We start from the raw sequence: 17147 nt of genomic DNA on the forward strand, positions 1-17147 counted from the left end.
TGAATTCTTACGTTTAACTGTTGAGAAAGTGCTGATTAGTTTTCCTAGAACAGCACGGCTCTGACAATAGCGCCGACTGTAATCCGAATCACAGGTTTATATTAATGTGTGCATTCTAATCTAATATCATTTCTCCAGTAACAGCTTACGCAGTCACTTACACAACCACTGCTCTTTGTAAGTTTTTATAATAAACAAAGTAGGAAAAAAAACCCTCGTTAATAAAGAACAGCATTCCTCTGTGTCAGCAATATGCAATAGTCAGAGGTAAAGATGTTTACAGGGCAAAGCCTTCGCAGTTTCTCTGGAAGAAGACAATGTTTTTTTTTATTAATAAAAATAAAACAGGTGAGAAAACTACTGTTTATTGCTGCTATAATGTAAGTGATGAAAGGAAGTAAAATTTCCTCGACATTTTTTGAACACTGTGTCCCTGGAGACAATATGCAGTGTCTTGTTTAGTAAATAATAATAAAAATCATTGGGAAAAATGGTGTGGTATATAAGAGAAAAAAAACGTTTAGGAGGTGCTGCTAAAAAAAAAACAACAACAAAAAAAAAACAAGCACTTCCTGTAGTTGATTAATTTCATATATATTGGGGAGCCATTTCTCCCAAGTGCATGATGGGATATTTTTGCAATATCACCCACCTCTATTAAAACACTAATCTGCATTCCATGTATAGTAAAAGACTCGGTATAAAAGAACTATACTGTTTTTCGCACTTCTACCACTCCACAGCTAGAGCTGGAGGTAATGACACTCACCACGAATGTGAAAGCTTTAGGGGAGACAGCTCTGTACTCGGGCTGACAGTCTCGCACGCACACCTCCACCTGAGCCTCTTGCACACGGTAGCCCGTAGCGTCTGCTACCCGACACACGATCCTACAGGCAGAACGTAAAAACATCCAGATTTTCACACTTCCTCGAACAGCACATCTCGCATCCCTTTTAAGATATTCCTCCATCGTGTTCATATGTCGGTGCAAAATATTAATCTATTATTAATCTATCGTTCATCTATTGCAGTCTAATTATATATATATATATATATATTTATGTAAAATGGCATATGCCTTTATCTGTAACTAAGCAATGTTAAACACAGCATTCGTTAACTCGGGGTTCATATAGCCAGTGTTGTCTACCTTCACAAACTTCATAAAAAAAGAAATAAAAAACATACATACAAATATATAGATGGAGATACGATACATAAATAATTTTCCAAGATCAAAAACGAGACAAAACTTTTATTCATTTAATCATTTACGCAAGGTTTTTGAGTCACTGGACGCCATGTCTAAGCCTAAAATTACATTAAGTCATTTATAAAAATAATAATAAAAAAAAAATTGTTAGAAATTTTCACACACAGTATATGGAGAGAGAGAGAGAGAGAGAGAGAGAGAGAGAGAGAGAGAGAGAGAGAGAGAGAATGAGAAATACAAATACAGCAAGCAAATAATTCAGAGAAATACTTTTGATATCAGGTCACACAGGATGCTACTGGACATCATTCCTGTTTTTGAATATTCTTATTTTGTCTTTTGTTGGTCAATTGTTATCTTTTAATTATGTCAGGGTGCAAATTTCTCATCCTCATTAAAATGTAAAACCACTACGTCGACATGCATGCCAGTAATTTCACTAGCGAGTTTAACACGGTGCTGAAAAGATAGACAAAGAGAGAGAGAGAGAGAGAGAGAGAGAGAGATGGATGAGAGATGAATGAGGGAGAGCTGAGAGCGCTCTGGAAGTAGCCTAAGGCCCCCCACTGCTCTAATGAAAACCCATTTCAGCAGTGATCGAGGAGCAAGACAGGATAGTGAGGAGAGCAGAGCTGAGTTGGTACGGTACCTGAGGGCACGCTCTTTCTCCCTCTCTCTTTCATTCCCCCAACACACACACACAGCTGGACCTTTTGCATGTGTTTTCACTGGTGGGTTAATTAGCTGGGTGCAGAGTGTGTGCGTGGTGTGTGCGTGTATATTAGCATCCCTGTGATTAATGAAACGTCCACCGATCCCATCATGCCTTGGGGTATGTCCTCCGCCTATAGTGGGTTATCAGCTCCCCTGCCTCCTTCCCCTGTGCAGGTGGCCATGGCACTGAGCCCACAGAGACACACGTCTCCATGTTCCAATACAACCGCTACCACGGCAACAGCATCCCCATGGCGATTACAGAGCGGCCAGATTATGACAAATCTGGTCGGAGACGACAGAGCCACTCTTCTCTTTTTTCTTCTTGTGAACGCCTACAAGAGCTTCTGATTCACACTTGGTTACTTTAATAAATCATGCTGCATGGCAAAATAAAGTGTGTGTAGGGCATAATTGTGTTAGTGTATCGGTTTCCTGTCTAAATGAACTTGTGGTGACCCCTGACATTCACACACACAATCTCTGACTCTGACTCTGACACACACACACACACACACACACACACACACACACACACACACACACACACACACACACACACACACACACACACACACACACACACACACACAGGCAGTCCGAGGGCAGGGTTTTTCACCTTGCCTGATCCAGAAACGACAAATCAGGTTCAATTAAAGCTGCTCATCTTAATAGCGAGACGTAATCAGCTCCTCTGGGCAAGGTTAAACGGCTGTCACAGTCATTCTGGCCCTCAGCGAGAGAGTTATCAAAGTGCAGTTATCTTTCACACATTAGATCACGTTATTACACCGCCATTACAATGGACTAATGCTAAACATTACAAAGGGTTCAATACCGGCCATTACTTAATGGCCGAGAGTCAGTAAATTAGTATGCAGAAACCAGCACCTTATATTACAGAAGTGCTATAAATGAAAAACGAGAGAGGGAGAGAGGAAGCCGGCGAAAGAGACAAAGGGTAAAATGACAAATCGAAGGAACTCACTGTTCGGCACTGATGTACTCCTCCTCGATTGGCTGGCAGGCCACCTTCCCGATGCGGATGCCGTTCTGGATGTCGCGGAACTGCAGGCCCAGGTTCTCCCCGGTGATGGTGAGCTGGGTGCCTCCCTGGCGTGGGCCCGTCTCCGGAAACAACTGTGCCAGAGAAGAGTGCTTTTAGCTATCAGTCATTACACCGAGTGTGCACTCGTACAGAACAGAGAGCACTGCATTCGCCCAACAACTCCCGGAGCCCTCTTAAGTTAAAGCTCACTGAACAGCTTCTTTTCCTTTCTCTGTTTCTCACCTCTGGCGAGCACCTGCGAGGATGTTAGTGCGGAGAAAAAGAAGCGATGATGAGTGCGTGTGAAAGCGCGAGATGCGAGGTAAGAGGCTACGATGTGTGAGCTGAATTGTGCGTGTGTAAGAGTGTGAGGGTGAAGGGGAAAAGGAGCGCAAAGAGTGTTAGAACATGACAAAAGAGTTCATTTGTTCTTAATAACACCTGAAATAAGGCTTGGAGGAGCAGAAAACTAATCACCTAGCATACTCAGAGAGGAAAGGAGGAGAGGAGCGATGTATATAGAAGAGAGAGAAGAGGGGAGGTCAAAAAGGAGTAGGTGAAGAGACTCAGGAAAAAACAGAAGAGGCGACGAGAATATATAGAGAGAGGGTAGAGGAGAGTCAAGGAACAGAGAAGGAGGAGGATGAAGAGGTGAGGTAAAGAGAGAGGAAATTAGAGAAGAGAAGGAAAAATAATGTAGAGAGACGAAGAGGAACAGAGAGGAGAGGAAGGGTGAGTGGGAAGAAAAGAAGTGAAATAGAGGAGATAAGAATAGAGTAGAGGAGATGAAAAGTGGGGAATAAAAGAAAAGAGGAGGAAAATGTGAAGAAAAGAGCAATGAAGCGAAGTGAAGAGAGATGATAAGAGAAGAAGAAAAATGAAAGTGAGAAAAAGAAGAGACGGTGAAGAAGAGAGGAGGAAATAAATAAGAGGAGAGATAACAAGAAGTAAATTTGTCTCAGGAGTCAAGAACAGTGAATGAATACAGAGTGCTGGGTGGAGTAGAAGAAAAATTGGAATGAACAGAGAAACAGAGAAATGGGTGACAGAAAAAAAGAGAGAAGATGAGGTTCTCCTAAAAGAATGTTCCCCAAAGAGCTATCGGTAAACTTCCATCCCTCTTTCTCGGTGCCTAATGAAATGAAGAGTTAATCCAGCGAGTCGCAGCTCAGCCCAGCACACTGCACTACACACCACAAAGCGGGACCCTCATTTGGCAGGAAGTGAGGTTTTTTTTTCAGTGCATAAATCCTCCGCTAGTTAATATTCAATTAGTGGCAAAATGGATAAGGAAGCAAATCTTTTTGCATAAAGAAAAAAAAAAAGGACGAATGAGAAAGGGGAAAAAAATGATGCTGAGAACACAGAGTGATAGAAATGAATGGGGAAAGTCCAGAGGGTTTGTGCCAGAACCTCGTGTACGTACACACACACACACACACAACCCCGTGGACACCGCAAACCTCATAGTTCGATGACAGGTTGTGGCGTCTCAGCGGGCAGAATCAGCGCTAAATTAGACAGTTACAATGACCTACGTCTCCAGCTAAGTGCGCACACACACTCAAACAGCAACAGATGGCTTGAGGCCCAAACGCCAAGAACTCACACTCTGTATAACACCTGAGGCTTATAACAGCACACACACACATAAAAAAAAAAAACACCTTTGGAGCAGTCTTTACATCTCATTTCCCACCTTTACGCTTAGCTTATTCTATGAAACATGCTGAAGTCTTTCTTTCCTCTCATATATACACAAATGCAGTCCATCCTTAAACTCACACTTGCTGATCATTGTGTGTGTATGTAACGAGAAAAGAATGTGCTATTGAATGAGTGTGAACAAATTTCCCTACATTACATTAGTTCGTTCATCAGACAGGTACAGGCTCCATTGTGACGCCTGGTTCTATGTGTAAGATGCCTGGAAACTAAACAAGTTGTCAGGTTATAATCAGACGGCACTTATTTAGTTAAGTGCGATCCAAAGTTTGGAATGCAGTGCATTGTGATTAGCTGAGCTATCAGCTATCTGGCATGGTGTTCTGTTCTCACATTGCACGTGAAACACGTGAGTGCGCCCATCTTTATTCTTTTGGAACCTGGTTACCCTGATGGAACAGCAGTGGTGGCCATTTTTTAAATCTGTATTGTTTCCCCAGAGTATTTTCCTATTGGGGAAATTTGACTTCACTTCATGTTAATATGTAACATACTTTCTACTCTGTGAATACATATACTGTGTTAAATGAGAAGCATAAATCTACAACTGAAAACAGAGTTTGCATGAAGTGAGGGTCTCAATGTGTGTCTGTAACTATAGAAAAAAAACTCTCCTTTAAAAGCTATGATGAATGGAATGGTGAACTGCATCAATTATTCAAATATAGTTCTCATTAGTGCTTTTAATTTTGATATATTGGATATTTGAATTTTTACTCGTACAGGAACAGTGTATTTCCTCATCTACAGCAACTGAAGAATGATCAACTGTCGTCTCTGCACACTAATGAAACTGCGTAGTAAAAATCATTCTACTATAACCATACCAGCTCATGGCTCAGTTGTAAGCAGCATGACTAGCGGTGGTATTCGAACCACAACAGCCTACAGCGCATAAAGGTTTAAATAAATGTTTTTTTCCCCACACCAAATTAAGATTTATTGTGTGAAACTCAGTAAGGACATAAAACGTATTTTTTGTTTGTTTGTTTCTGGTTGTTGAACCTTTTATCCTCCAAGCAACGATGAATAAAAAAATAAATTGTTAAAGACACTGATCTGTTTGTCTCGACTGACAGAGTTTACATTTTTCAGAGGAGACCATTCCAGACTTTTTGGACGTTCTGCATCTATGCTTATGTCCTGTCTTAAAAGTGACAGCACCAGGTGAGTGTCTGAAAGTATATACATCACTTCTACACATATCAAAATATAGCACACAAACACTAGTAGAACAGGGAATATAATTTGCTAAATAAGGCACAAACAGGGAAAGCAAGATAAGTATGTTTTAGTCTCCGTGTTTGAAGTAAAAGAGAAGCTGACGTGAGCAATTCTGATTGGCCGATCTGCAAAACAAATAGGAGTAGAAACTTAAATAGAGAACCTTGTTTTTTTTTTTTTTGCAATCGGCGATTGTAGTTTAACAGCACATTATTTGATAGTATCGATTATTTAAGACTTAGTATAAAAATACTACGTCCTTTATGCGACTTGACTTTGAATGCGGTCCTGGTGTGAATGAGTCTCCGGTGCTCACCTTGGTGATGCGAGGGTGTGTGCAGCGGCTGTTGCCGGTTGACGCGTGCATCCATGTGTGTTCGGGCGAAGCGCACTCCTGCCTGAGCGAGCACTTCTTGTCTTGCACGCACCAGCCACATTCGAAGCGTGGATCTGCCTTCAAGCACATGCCACAGCTCTCCCTCAGAGCGTAGCACTTATACAGGTGAGCTGTGCATACACAAGGCAAAACACAAACAAAAAAAACAAAACAAAAAAAAAAAAACAAGCGGCAGGGGGGGTTAAACAGAGCACACGCCCAAACCAACAGTGCATGCCGAGCGTCTTCTGGTCAGTTGGCAAACGTACCTTTTATATTGTAGGGGTTGTCAATGATGAAGTTTCCATTCCAAACCACTGAAAGATCCACTGGCAGGTCGCTGATGTCATTTCCGTCGTAATTATACTGCAAAATAAAAACATGCTGTTATCTATACATATAAGAAAACTAATCCTCAAAGGTAAAATCAAATACCACGTGAGCAGTAAAAGACTCAAAAAAACAAAATGACTGGCTCACACATGTGCAGTATGTAGAGACATGGTAATAGGGATTATTCGCCCTGTCCTTTAGCGGTCACGCTACATCAGTTTCTTGTTCGCACAGCCCACCTTCCTGGGTTTCACTCCTCGCTCCCACACTTCCTCAGTTTTATTAACATGCAAGTCTTGTTCCTCTTACACCTAGTTAGAGGTGTTCCCAACATCATGCTTTATTCAGTGTTATTACAACAAACCAATCAGTCTGAGAAAGAAAAAAAAAACAAAACTAACCACCATTGAACGTGTGAGCGCTTGGGTTCAACAGCTCGGATGAACAAGCGCCAATCTGAACAAAATGTTCTACACAGTACATGCTGATGTTTACAGATAATCCATATAAACAGCTCATTGGTTTTTAGTGGCTGAGTTTTTAGCATGTGAATGTATAAAAAAAAAAAAAACGAGGCAAAAATTACAGTGCAATTTTAGTCATACTTTGACCTTTCCAATAACTTCCAAAGCCACCTGAATTCATTCCGGTGTTATTGTCGCTACATCACACACTGGAGGTAACTGCTATGTAGCGTCTCACCTTGGCCCTGAGCCAGTCTGGGCTCGGAGTTAATATTTCCCGGTAGCCTTTTCTCCAACATCACCCACTTCAACAGTGTGAGCATGTAGCGTGTTTGGCTTACCGCGCCGGAAGCACAAATCCACAAGTTCCTCCTGAACGCACCATTAGTCACTAGTCACATTTACATTTTATAATTTAGCAGGCGCTCTTATCAAAAGCAATTTACAAAATCATTCAGCCAACTGAGGCCAAAGTACTACCCCCCTAAAAAAAATAAAAAAAACACACCAAGAATCTAAAGGCATTCTTAATCCTCTCGGGTCTGTCAAGGTTCTGCACTACTAAGCAAAAGGTTGTGAGTTCAACTCCCAGGACTGTCAGAGAGGCACTGCTGAGTCCTAATAGCAAGCGGATATTTAACTCTTACATAGTATAGCTCTAAACCTCCATGGTTTTCAGCATAGAAATGGCTGCGGGGTAAAAGCTAACGTAAACAAGCTTTAATTGCTCAAATATGGGCTACGTAGGATCAAACCTTCCTCAGAACACAAAACATATGGAACTATCAATTTTGTGCTAATAACCAGTGTGAGTAACAGCAGCAAGATAAACAGAGGAAATACTAGACTTCTATCTCATGTTATCTGCTTCGAGTGCCTTCAGACATAGGAGAGTGTCTGAGGTAAATTAGTCTGGAAGGTATACACACACACACACACACACACACACACACACACACACACACACACACACACACACACACACACACACACACACACTAGCAAGAGACAGCATGAAAAGGCAAATAAATAAGCAGGATAAGGATTAATGAATCTGCGAGAGAAGAAGAGGGCACTCTCGAGTCGTCCCACACTTCCTCTCTCTTGGAGCAACATAGATCATGGGGAAACAGAGTAGGGAGGGAGTGATGAGGAGGAATGGAGTGCTGGGAGAAGGGACGAGGAAGAAAAGAGCGGGAGCGAGGGGTGGGGGTGAGAGGAGTGGAATGCTCTCTGCAAGGGTCACACTCAGATAATTAGTCATTTTGAAAGACCTGCATAAAGAACTAAAAATACACTTTGCTCAGTGCACTAGCCATCCTGCAGAGATCTCTCTCTCACACACACACACACACACACACACACACACACACACACACACACACACACACACACATTGAAACAAAGGAATTCTAGCGTTATGCTTTATTCATACAAATATATAGCGTTATTTATATATACATACAGGAATGTTTCACATGCGCTAGGCATGACCTTCCATTAATGTTCTGTTTCACACACAGCGGATTACTAAGCCTTGTCTTATCTAATTGCCTCTCCGTGTGCATATGCTAATTCTCGTGTCCCCTAGGTTATAGAGATATATACCCCAGTGTGGTGGAGTACACCGCTAAGGCAGTTAACACTCCCCTGAGTCGGGTTGTACCAGCTGTTCTTAAGCTGTTCCTCGATTTGGAATGTAAAGTACACAGTCATGCAGCAATCAGGCCAAGCAGTAATAAAATTCACCTGGCAAAAAAAAGAAAAAAAAAAGAAAAAGCAATTTAACTTGAAGGGGAAAGTCGCTCTGGGCGAGTAGAGTTTATCTAGGTCAACTTTAACCCGAAAAGAACTAATCGAGAACAAATTCTGGGCGGCAATCGCTTAAAATTAAGGAGCTACTAATTATTAAGCAGTGGCATTTTACAATTCTAAGATAGAAAACAAACTCACCAACTGAGTTATTAAAGACTCTTCAAATATGTTTGTTTATGGTATGGATGGGTTTATGTATGTATGAATGTACTTATGAATGAAGGGGTGGTGGTGGTGGTAGGTAGATCGATAGATCGATAGACAGACAGGCAGGCAGACAGAAAGATAGAGCAACGTGGATGAACAGACAGACAGACAGACAGACAGACAGACAGACGAAAAGTCAGAGACAAAAGAAGTTTGGACTTTTTATTAATACACAGAAAAACACGTCCTCTTTGGGTTAGACTGAAAAAGTCAGTAGACCAAAAATAAAGGCAGCAATAAAGGTCAACATTTCTAATTGGCACAATTTCTTCATTGCGTCAGATGTTCCTACGTACAGTGTGAGTGAACTTCAGTGTGTTGGTGTCTTTCACTGGAACCAGATCTTTAGATGCACCCTTCTATGCCATTTCGTTCAAGTACTGTAGTTAGCGTTCGACTTTGCATTGACGCGTGCAACTAATTCAATAACAGCAGTGAAATATATAATGTAGCGAATGTGAATATCTGACCGTATGAATGCTTTTCTCGAGCCTCCACACATTCACTTCCACGAGCATTCAGTTAATCATTTACAATACAACTAGGTTTTAGTTCCAGCTTAAGCACAGCTGATACAAATGAGCCGGGGGACGACTCGCTGGAGAGGCAAAAGTGACCCATAATTTAAAAAGTAAATGATGATGTTAATGTGGTTAATGAAGTTTTCGGATTTAAGCGTATAAAGGGGGGACGTAATGAGAACAGAATGTGAATACAAATATAGACAGGATTTCAAAGAGGAGAGAGCTGGCACAATTTCTCCCAAGTCTTCTTTAATTGCACACATGCAGCCGTGATCTCATTATGTACAAATCTATCACTTCTGTGGGCCTATTCGAGATGAAGGATTTTGTGTTATACAAGTTACGTCCCAGTTAGTTTTACGCTAACCTTTACCATGCTGCTTCTGTTTGAGGACAATAAGAGAACATGTACTGTACGATTCATGCCTCTGTAGTAATTGTGCAGCATCTTGTCTTAGGAGTGTCTCAGACTGTTTATAGAGGCAAAAATGACAGAAAAAGATTTCCACGCTCGTAAGGATGAGCTGCAACTGATGCTGAGCTCATAAACACTATCTTTTTTTAAATCACAGGATTATGGTTTATTATGGTTATGGAATGAAGGGAAGGATATCATCTTCATGAGCTCTGTGACAATCAATTAATTACAATAAATCTTCATGAGGGTGGAAATTAGTGGGTGCGCGTCTTCACAACATCGCAACACTGCCACTTTTCACACGCTAAAGCAGCCTATTGCAAGGGTGCTAGAGCGTGGGGTCAGCTGAGATGCACACGGGGTCGACGAGGAGCCTGTCGTTATCATCGGTATTAAAATTTCATTAGTCCTTCATTCAGTTTGGAGCTTTTCTTGAATCTATTTTTATACATCAGAGCGCAGTGGTGTAGCATCCAACACTCAGTCATGCTAATCAAAATGGCCTTTATACAGACAGTAGCAGTGTGCAGGGTCTATTCAAAGCAAATATATAGTAGATATCTTTTTCTAGTTATTTTCAAACTACAATGTTAGGTAATACAGGGTTTCTGCAGCTTTCACCAAGTCAAATTTAAAACTGTTAAGACCTTTTTAAGACCATTAAGAATTAAATTTAAGACCTACATCACAACATCAAAAACACAAATATGTTATTAACTGGCCTAAGCCAAGTCCTAAATAATTTTTTTTAAAGCCAAGTATCGATAAACTTCCCCAAGGCTGGAAAATAAAATACGGATTTACGTCTCTGGTACAATCCGAGAGCGATTCGCACCAGTAACAAAAAGTTGATTGGCTGTTGCATGTTGGTCTCATTTGTAGTCGTAATAAAGCAAATTATCTTTGGACTAGCGCAAGAAAGAGCTACAATTTAAAGAAAAAAAACCTAGAAAAATCCCATTTTAAGTGCTGCGAGAGCATTTTAATGAGCATTAGCGCTAGTGTTACATTGACATTTGTAAATTAAGACCTGTTGAAAATTATTTAAATGTAAGAATTTAAGATGTTTTAAGGCACAAAAGTTTATTTATTTAGACGTTACCCTGTTTTAGGAATTTTGCTGTGTATGCCCACAATCTGAACATCAGGATATGTTCAAAGTTTCTAACTTCCAAAAAGCATTAATATCTATTATTAATAAGCATTGTGTGGTATACGGCATTATATATTAGATTATATGCAGCAGGTGAACTGAGGTAAACAACCAAACCCAATGGCAAAGATCTCATGTGTGTAATGATGGATGTAACAGATGACACAGATGCTTTAGACCGGTGGTCTAAACCTTTTTTGCACCACGGACCGGTTAAATGTCAGACAATATTTTCACGGACCGGCCTTTCAGGTGTGGGGGATAAATGCAACAAAATAAAATGATACGACTAGTATAAAAACAGGTATTTTCTAAATATAATAATAAACGTGAATCCACTGTGTTGTTTTTTTGTTTATTTTGCTAGCTGGGGGTTTCAGTTTAGCAGTAATGTATTATGTGTTAGCGGCCGGAGCAGCCCCTTTAAGAAGGTAGTGGATTGAGGTAAGACGTGTGACCGAGGCATCATGACATGCATCAAGAGTGAGTCATAGACAGATGTGGCAGAGAGAATCCGGTAATTTTTCAAAATAAAAAATCGTTCAGAATCAGATCATAAATAAAACGGAAATAATGTAAGTTACGTATTCTTTCTGTGCGGCCCGCCAACAATTGACCTGCAGGCCAGCCCGGGGGTTGGGGACCACTGCTTTAGACCACATCTTCTGAACTGAGCTTTAACTTTTAATAAACCTAGCCCTCTGGTTACACACTTTGAGTGCAGAATGAGTGCTGATGTAAGACCTTTCGACCTCCCATCATATTGGTTTTTTAGCTGTTTAATATAGCAGCATCTAAGTAGCTGATTATTCTTGTCTGTGTGTAAGCATAATGGATATCCAATGATCTACTGTAATTACATAAATAATTTTCAAAATTACCTTCAATGGTGTATAGCAGAGTAATAATTGCATGACTGTTTAATTGGACTCTCCAGACCCTGACAGTGAGCTCCTGATGTAGAAAAATGAGCATCTGTATGCGTGATCTTGTCAAGTAGAAATCATGGAATTGTACTGAATCTCCCTTTACTCTTACTCTAATCACAAAACACTGTATGTGTGACGGGGGGGAGACTGTTTAAGATGTTCACGCATCACCCCATGCACCCCCCCTTTCCTGTACTCCCTGCACTCTTCCGCTATCGATAAACAGATGTCAGGTGCAGCCACAACTGCTTTCATTACACTGTACTTCTGCATCGCCTCCTTTTCCAGCTAAAGATCCTCCATCCTTTCCTCTGGTTTTGGTTGCAGTCATTCATGAGCTCCTCTCAGCCAACACTCTGCTGCTCTCACCGCCATCCCTACTTCAACACTCTCTCTCTCTCTCTCTCTCTCTCTCTCTCTCTCTCCCTCCCTCCTCATTCACTGCCAGAACCCTTCTCCTTTTCCAAACTGTAATTCATCATCATTTTATCTGTGTCTCTTCTAATTGGCTCTCATCAGGGACCTCTGCTTCTCCCCATCATGCACACAGGCACACAGACACACACCTGCTGCCCACTATCAGCAGAATTCCTTTATTCCTCCATCTCCACCATCCTTCTCCCAGCCCATTTCAGCCATAGTGTCCGGTGTCAGACTGGTAGAAAAGAGGGAGTGCACTCCTTTATCTTGGGCATGATAGCAGGGGGAAAATTTCATATCCCTCCTTATGTCTAAGCAAGCAAAAAAAAAAAAAAGAAAAGAAAAGAAAAAAACCACTATATAAGTACATGGACCATAAAGAGTAGACGTGCTGAATCCCAGCTGGACCCCTTCAGCAGAGTGTAGTCCAATCAGGCATAGCTTTCCCATGAACCCTTGCTGCTCCCTGCACACCAAACCCTGATAACTGGACTAAAGGGTCTTTGAATAGACATCCAGACATAAGGCAGATGCCATGAGTGGAAAAAAAGCAAAGAGGAAATGAAAGTGTGCACAAGTTCACATCCAGTAAAATGTCTCTCTCACACACACTCTCTCACACACACACACAATTTCTTTTCATTATGAACCTATTCTACATTTCAAGGATTAAGCACAGATCGTTGTTTAAGATTGTTGGGACAACAACACTATTCCCATAGCATCTGTGATCCTTAAAAAAAAAAAAAACCATGCACACAACTAAATATGTGTTCTAAATAAAACTACGTGCATGTGGGTGTCTAAATGCTGCACTCGGGTTTTCTTGTCTTAGATTTCACCCTTGAGACCTCACTGCAGGCTTGTTGGAGTTATGAAGCTGGAATGAAATAGTCAGGATGTGCATAGGAGTTTCCACAAAAAAAAAATTATATATATATATATATATATATATATATATATATATATATATATATATATATATATATATATACACACATACATACATACATACATACACACACACACACACAGATATACATGTATGTATATGTATACACACACACACATATATATATATATATATATATATATATATATATATATATATACACATACATCCATTATACTTACACACACTATATTGGCAAAAGTATTCACTCGTCTGCCTTCACATGCAAATACATTTGAGTAACATCCGATTCTTAATCCATAGGGTTTCATATGAAGTTGGCCCACCTTTTGCAGCTACAACAGCTTTAAATCTTCTGGAAAGGCTTTCCACAAGCTTTAAGTATGTGTTAATGGGAATTGGGTCCCCACTCTAATTCATCCCAAAGGTGTTCTATCGGTTTAAGGTCAGGACTCTGTGCAGGTCAGTCAGGTTCTTTCACACCAAACTCACCTACTCATGTCTTTATGGACCTTGCCTTGTGCATAGTCATGTTGGAACAGGAACGGGCCGTCCCCAAACTGTTCCCACAAAGTTGGGAAAATAAAATTGTCCAAATTGACTTGGTTTGCTAAAGCATTTGGAGTTCCTTTCACTGGAACTAAGGGGCCGAGCCCAACTCCTGAAAAACAACCCCACATCATATTCCCCTCTTCACCAAACTTTACACTTTGCACAGTGCAGTCAGACAAGTAGCGTTCTCCTGGCAATGCCAAACCCAGTCTTGGTCATCGGATTGCCAGACAGTGAAGAGTGATTCCATAGAACACATCTCCGCTGCTCTGGACACCACTGCGTATATATATATATATATATATATATATATATATATATATATATATATATATATATATATATATATATATATATATACACACACACACACACACACACACACACACACACACACCTTTTCCACAAAATAACTAAGGTATTTAAAAAAAAACATTATTTTGCAGAAAACACACTAATCAAAATTAGAGAACACTTTCAGATACTTCCCAGTTATTGGTGTTAATCTGGTACCTGGTGCTAATTTCCTTGATTATCTGTCAACCCCTATTTAACTGGACTCTGCAAGATGGTGGGCCGTTCTAAAGTGACTGAAAGCCTCCGGCAGCAGGTTGTCCAGATGAAGGCCAAAGGGATGACCCTATCAGCCATAGCAAGACAAGTTGGTCGTTCCAAATCTGTGATTTCAAGAATATTGAATCTTTACAACACCACAAACTCATTCAAATCCGCCAAGAAGGCTGGTCGTCCACGGAAGACAAATACAAGAGAGGACAGGATACTGCGGAGGATCTCAATGGGCAATTGTTTCCACACTGCAGCTGGAATTGCTCACCAGTTCAGCGCTGAACAGGGTAAGGATCTGTCTCATCATACAGTGTCTCGACGTTTAAGAGCATTTGGACTGAAAGCCCACTCTGCAGTGACCAAACCTCTCATTAGCAGAAAGAATCAAAAGGCTAGACTAAGCTTTGCTGAGGAGCATGTTGTGTGGACAGAGGAGAACTGGTCCAAAGTTCACTTCAGTGATGAAAACAAGTTTAATTTATTCGGGTCCGATGGGAAACATTATGTTTGGCGACAAACTGGAGAAAGACTGAACCCAAAGTGTGTAAAGAAATCAGTGAAAAGTGGAGGAGGAAGTGTCATGGTTTGGGGCATGTTTTCTGCAGCAGGAGTTGGGCCTCTTATACAGCTACATGGCAGAGTAAATGCAAAATGTTTATCAGAACCTTCTTCAACAACATATGGTTCCTTCCCTGCGTTCATTACCCAATCAGCCCACAGTGTTCATGCAGGACAACGCTCCATGTCACACAAAAAAACGGGTAAAGCAGTTCCTTGAAACTGAAAACATTGAAATAATGACATGGCCTGCCCAGAGTCCTGATCTCAACCCAATAGAGAACCTCTGAAAAATCCTTGGCCAAGAAACCCACTACAGTCACCGAACTGTGGAGGAGACTGGAAGAAGAGTGGACCAAAATCACACCAGAGCAGTGTGAGAGACTAGTGCTGTCCTGTGGCCGCAGATGTGCTGAAGTCATTCAGAGCAGAGGCCTGTACACTTCCTACTAATTGATGACTGTTGTAACCTTCAGAAAATTTAGTTGTAATCTTTTTCCATGCTACAGTCATTGTTGTGCTCTAATTTTGATCAGTGTGTTTTCTGCAAAATAATGTTTTTTTTAAATGCCTTAGTTATTTTGTGGAAAAGATGTTCTGGTAGCATGGTATAGACAGGACAAAAACTACTTCAACTGTTGAGCAGTGAAGATGACATTATTTCAGAATTGTTCAATTGTTTATAAATTGTTCTCTAATTTTGATTGCCAGTGTGTGTGTGTGTGTGTGTGTGTGTGTGTGTGTGTGTGTGTGTGTGTGTGTGTGTGTATATATATATATATATATATATATATATATATATATATATATATATATATATATATAAATATAAAATTGTGTGTGTCTTGTGTCTCTCTTTTCCACTCACATTAAAGAAAGAAAGAAAAATTCCGGGTATTAACTTTAGTGGATTAACATTCTGTTTACTCTTAATGTGCAATGATCCTCCACTTTCTGAGCCTACACACATACACAAAAGAAACACCACAGTGTTCGGTACATAATGCAGAAGGAGAGATTTGTTGATGCTCGGTGTGTGCCTGTGTGTGGCTGCGCTCTACTGAGCCTGAAAATGTGAAGGAAGAAGAGGAACACATTGTATGTTAGAACAAAACGTCATCGCCTCCCTCCAGTCCAGAGTAAGATGGATGATGTGTCATAAGTCAGGCTGTGCGGGTGTGTGCGCACGTGTACTCACAATGGTTTTCTGGCACTGGATGCTGGAGCTGTTGAAGCGCAGGGCCGTGACACTGAGGGTCTCTCCCTGGATGTGGAAGATACACTCGTAGTTCCTCTGGCCTGACTGCGGTTGAGGAAGGTTCCGGGCAGCTAGAGTGATGGGCTTCGTCACTCCCACCGGGATGTAGATCTGAGTCGAGGGCAGGATCTGAGGACAATCCTGAGCAGAAAGACAAGAACGCTTTGATTAATGGTACACAGCGGCTATTGAATTGCTTGAAATTTAAAGGTGCAGTTAGTAATTTTGAGCGATCGACTGCAAGACCGAGTTGAACTGCAGTGAAACATAGACATGGTGCTCTGTTTCCTCTCAGCCAACTCTGCTTTACTTTTGCACTGCCTGAGAGTTGTGTTTTATACAAATGTGTTAATGCTGAGTGGCTTTAAGGGCCAGAAAATTGGAAACAGGAGCAGTGTTGCACTGAAAATGAGGTCATTAGTACTTTACCTTTAAATAAGCTTTAAAAGTGTTTATATTTTACATGCCTGGACATTGAATGGGTAAAATATAACCTATGTTGTGCTAGATAGCTACTATGGTGCATTGAAAGAGACTGGGAGAATTAATGTGTATATGATCACTACCCCTTTCCTACTGTAGAACAATAATTGTATCCTTGACAAAAAGGAAGTTGCTGAACTGAATTATATTCTCTCAATATTTTATAACTGTGAAGCAACTAGTGTTGTGGGAGAGTTGATGCTGGCCTTGAAGCAAACATTTTTTTACCTGATTGTAAATTGATTGCCCA

General features: G+C 40.8%; 1 protein-coding gene across 2 annotated transcripts in view; it reads right to left on the reverse strand.

Moving 5' to 3' along the window:
- The window catches only part of plxna1b (plexin A1b), a 190557-nt gene that overhangs the window by 31493 nt on the left and 141917 nt on the right, over positions 1 to 17147 (reverse strand). For both annotated transcript variants that reach the window (XM_046870381.1, XM_046870466.1), the window contains exons 10-14: positions 16355 to 16555; positions 6573 to 6669; positions 6244 to 6434; positions 2919 to 3070; positions 770 to 890 (exon numbers count right to left, since the gene is read on the reverse strand). In XM_046870381.1, the coding sequence (XP_046726337.1) occupies positions 770 to 890; positions 2919 to 3070; positions 6244 to 6434; positions 6573 to 6669; positions 16355 to 16555 (762 nt within the window). The remainder of the gene's footprint in view (positions 1 to 769; positions 891 to 2918; positions 3071 to 6243; positions 6435 to 6572; positions 6670 to 16354; positions 16556 to 17147) is intronic.

The sequence above is a fragment of the Silurus meridionalis genome, chromosome 1, assembly GCF_014805685.1.
Source record: "Silurus meridionalis isolate SWU-2019-XX chromosome 1, ASM1480568v1, whole genome shotgun sequence".
Classification (NCBI taxonomy): domain Eukaryota; kingdom Metazoa; phylum Chordata; class Actinopteri; order Siluriformes; family Siluridae; genus Silurus; species Silurus meridionalis.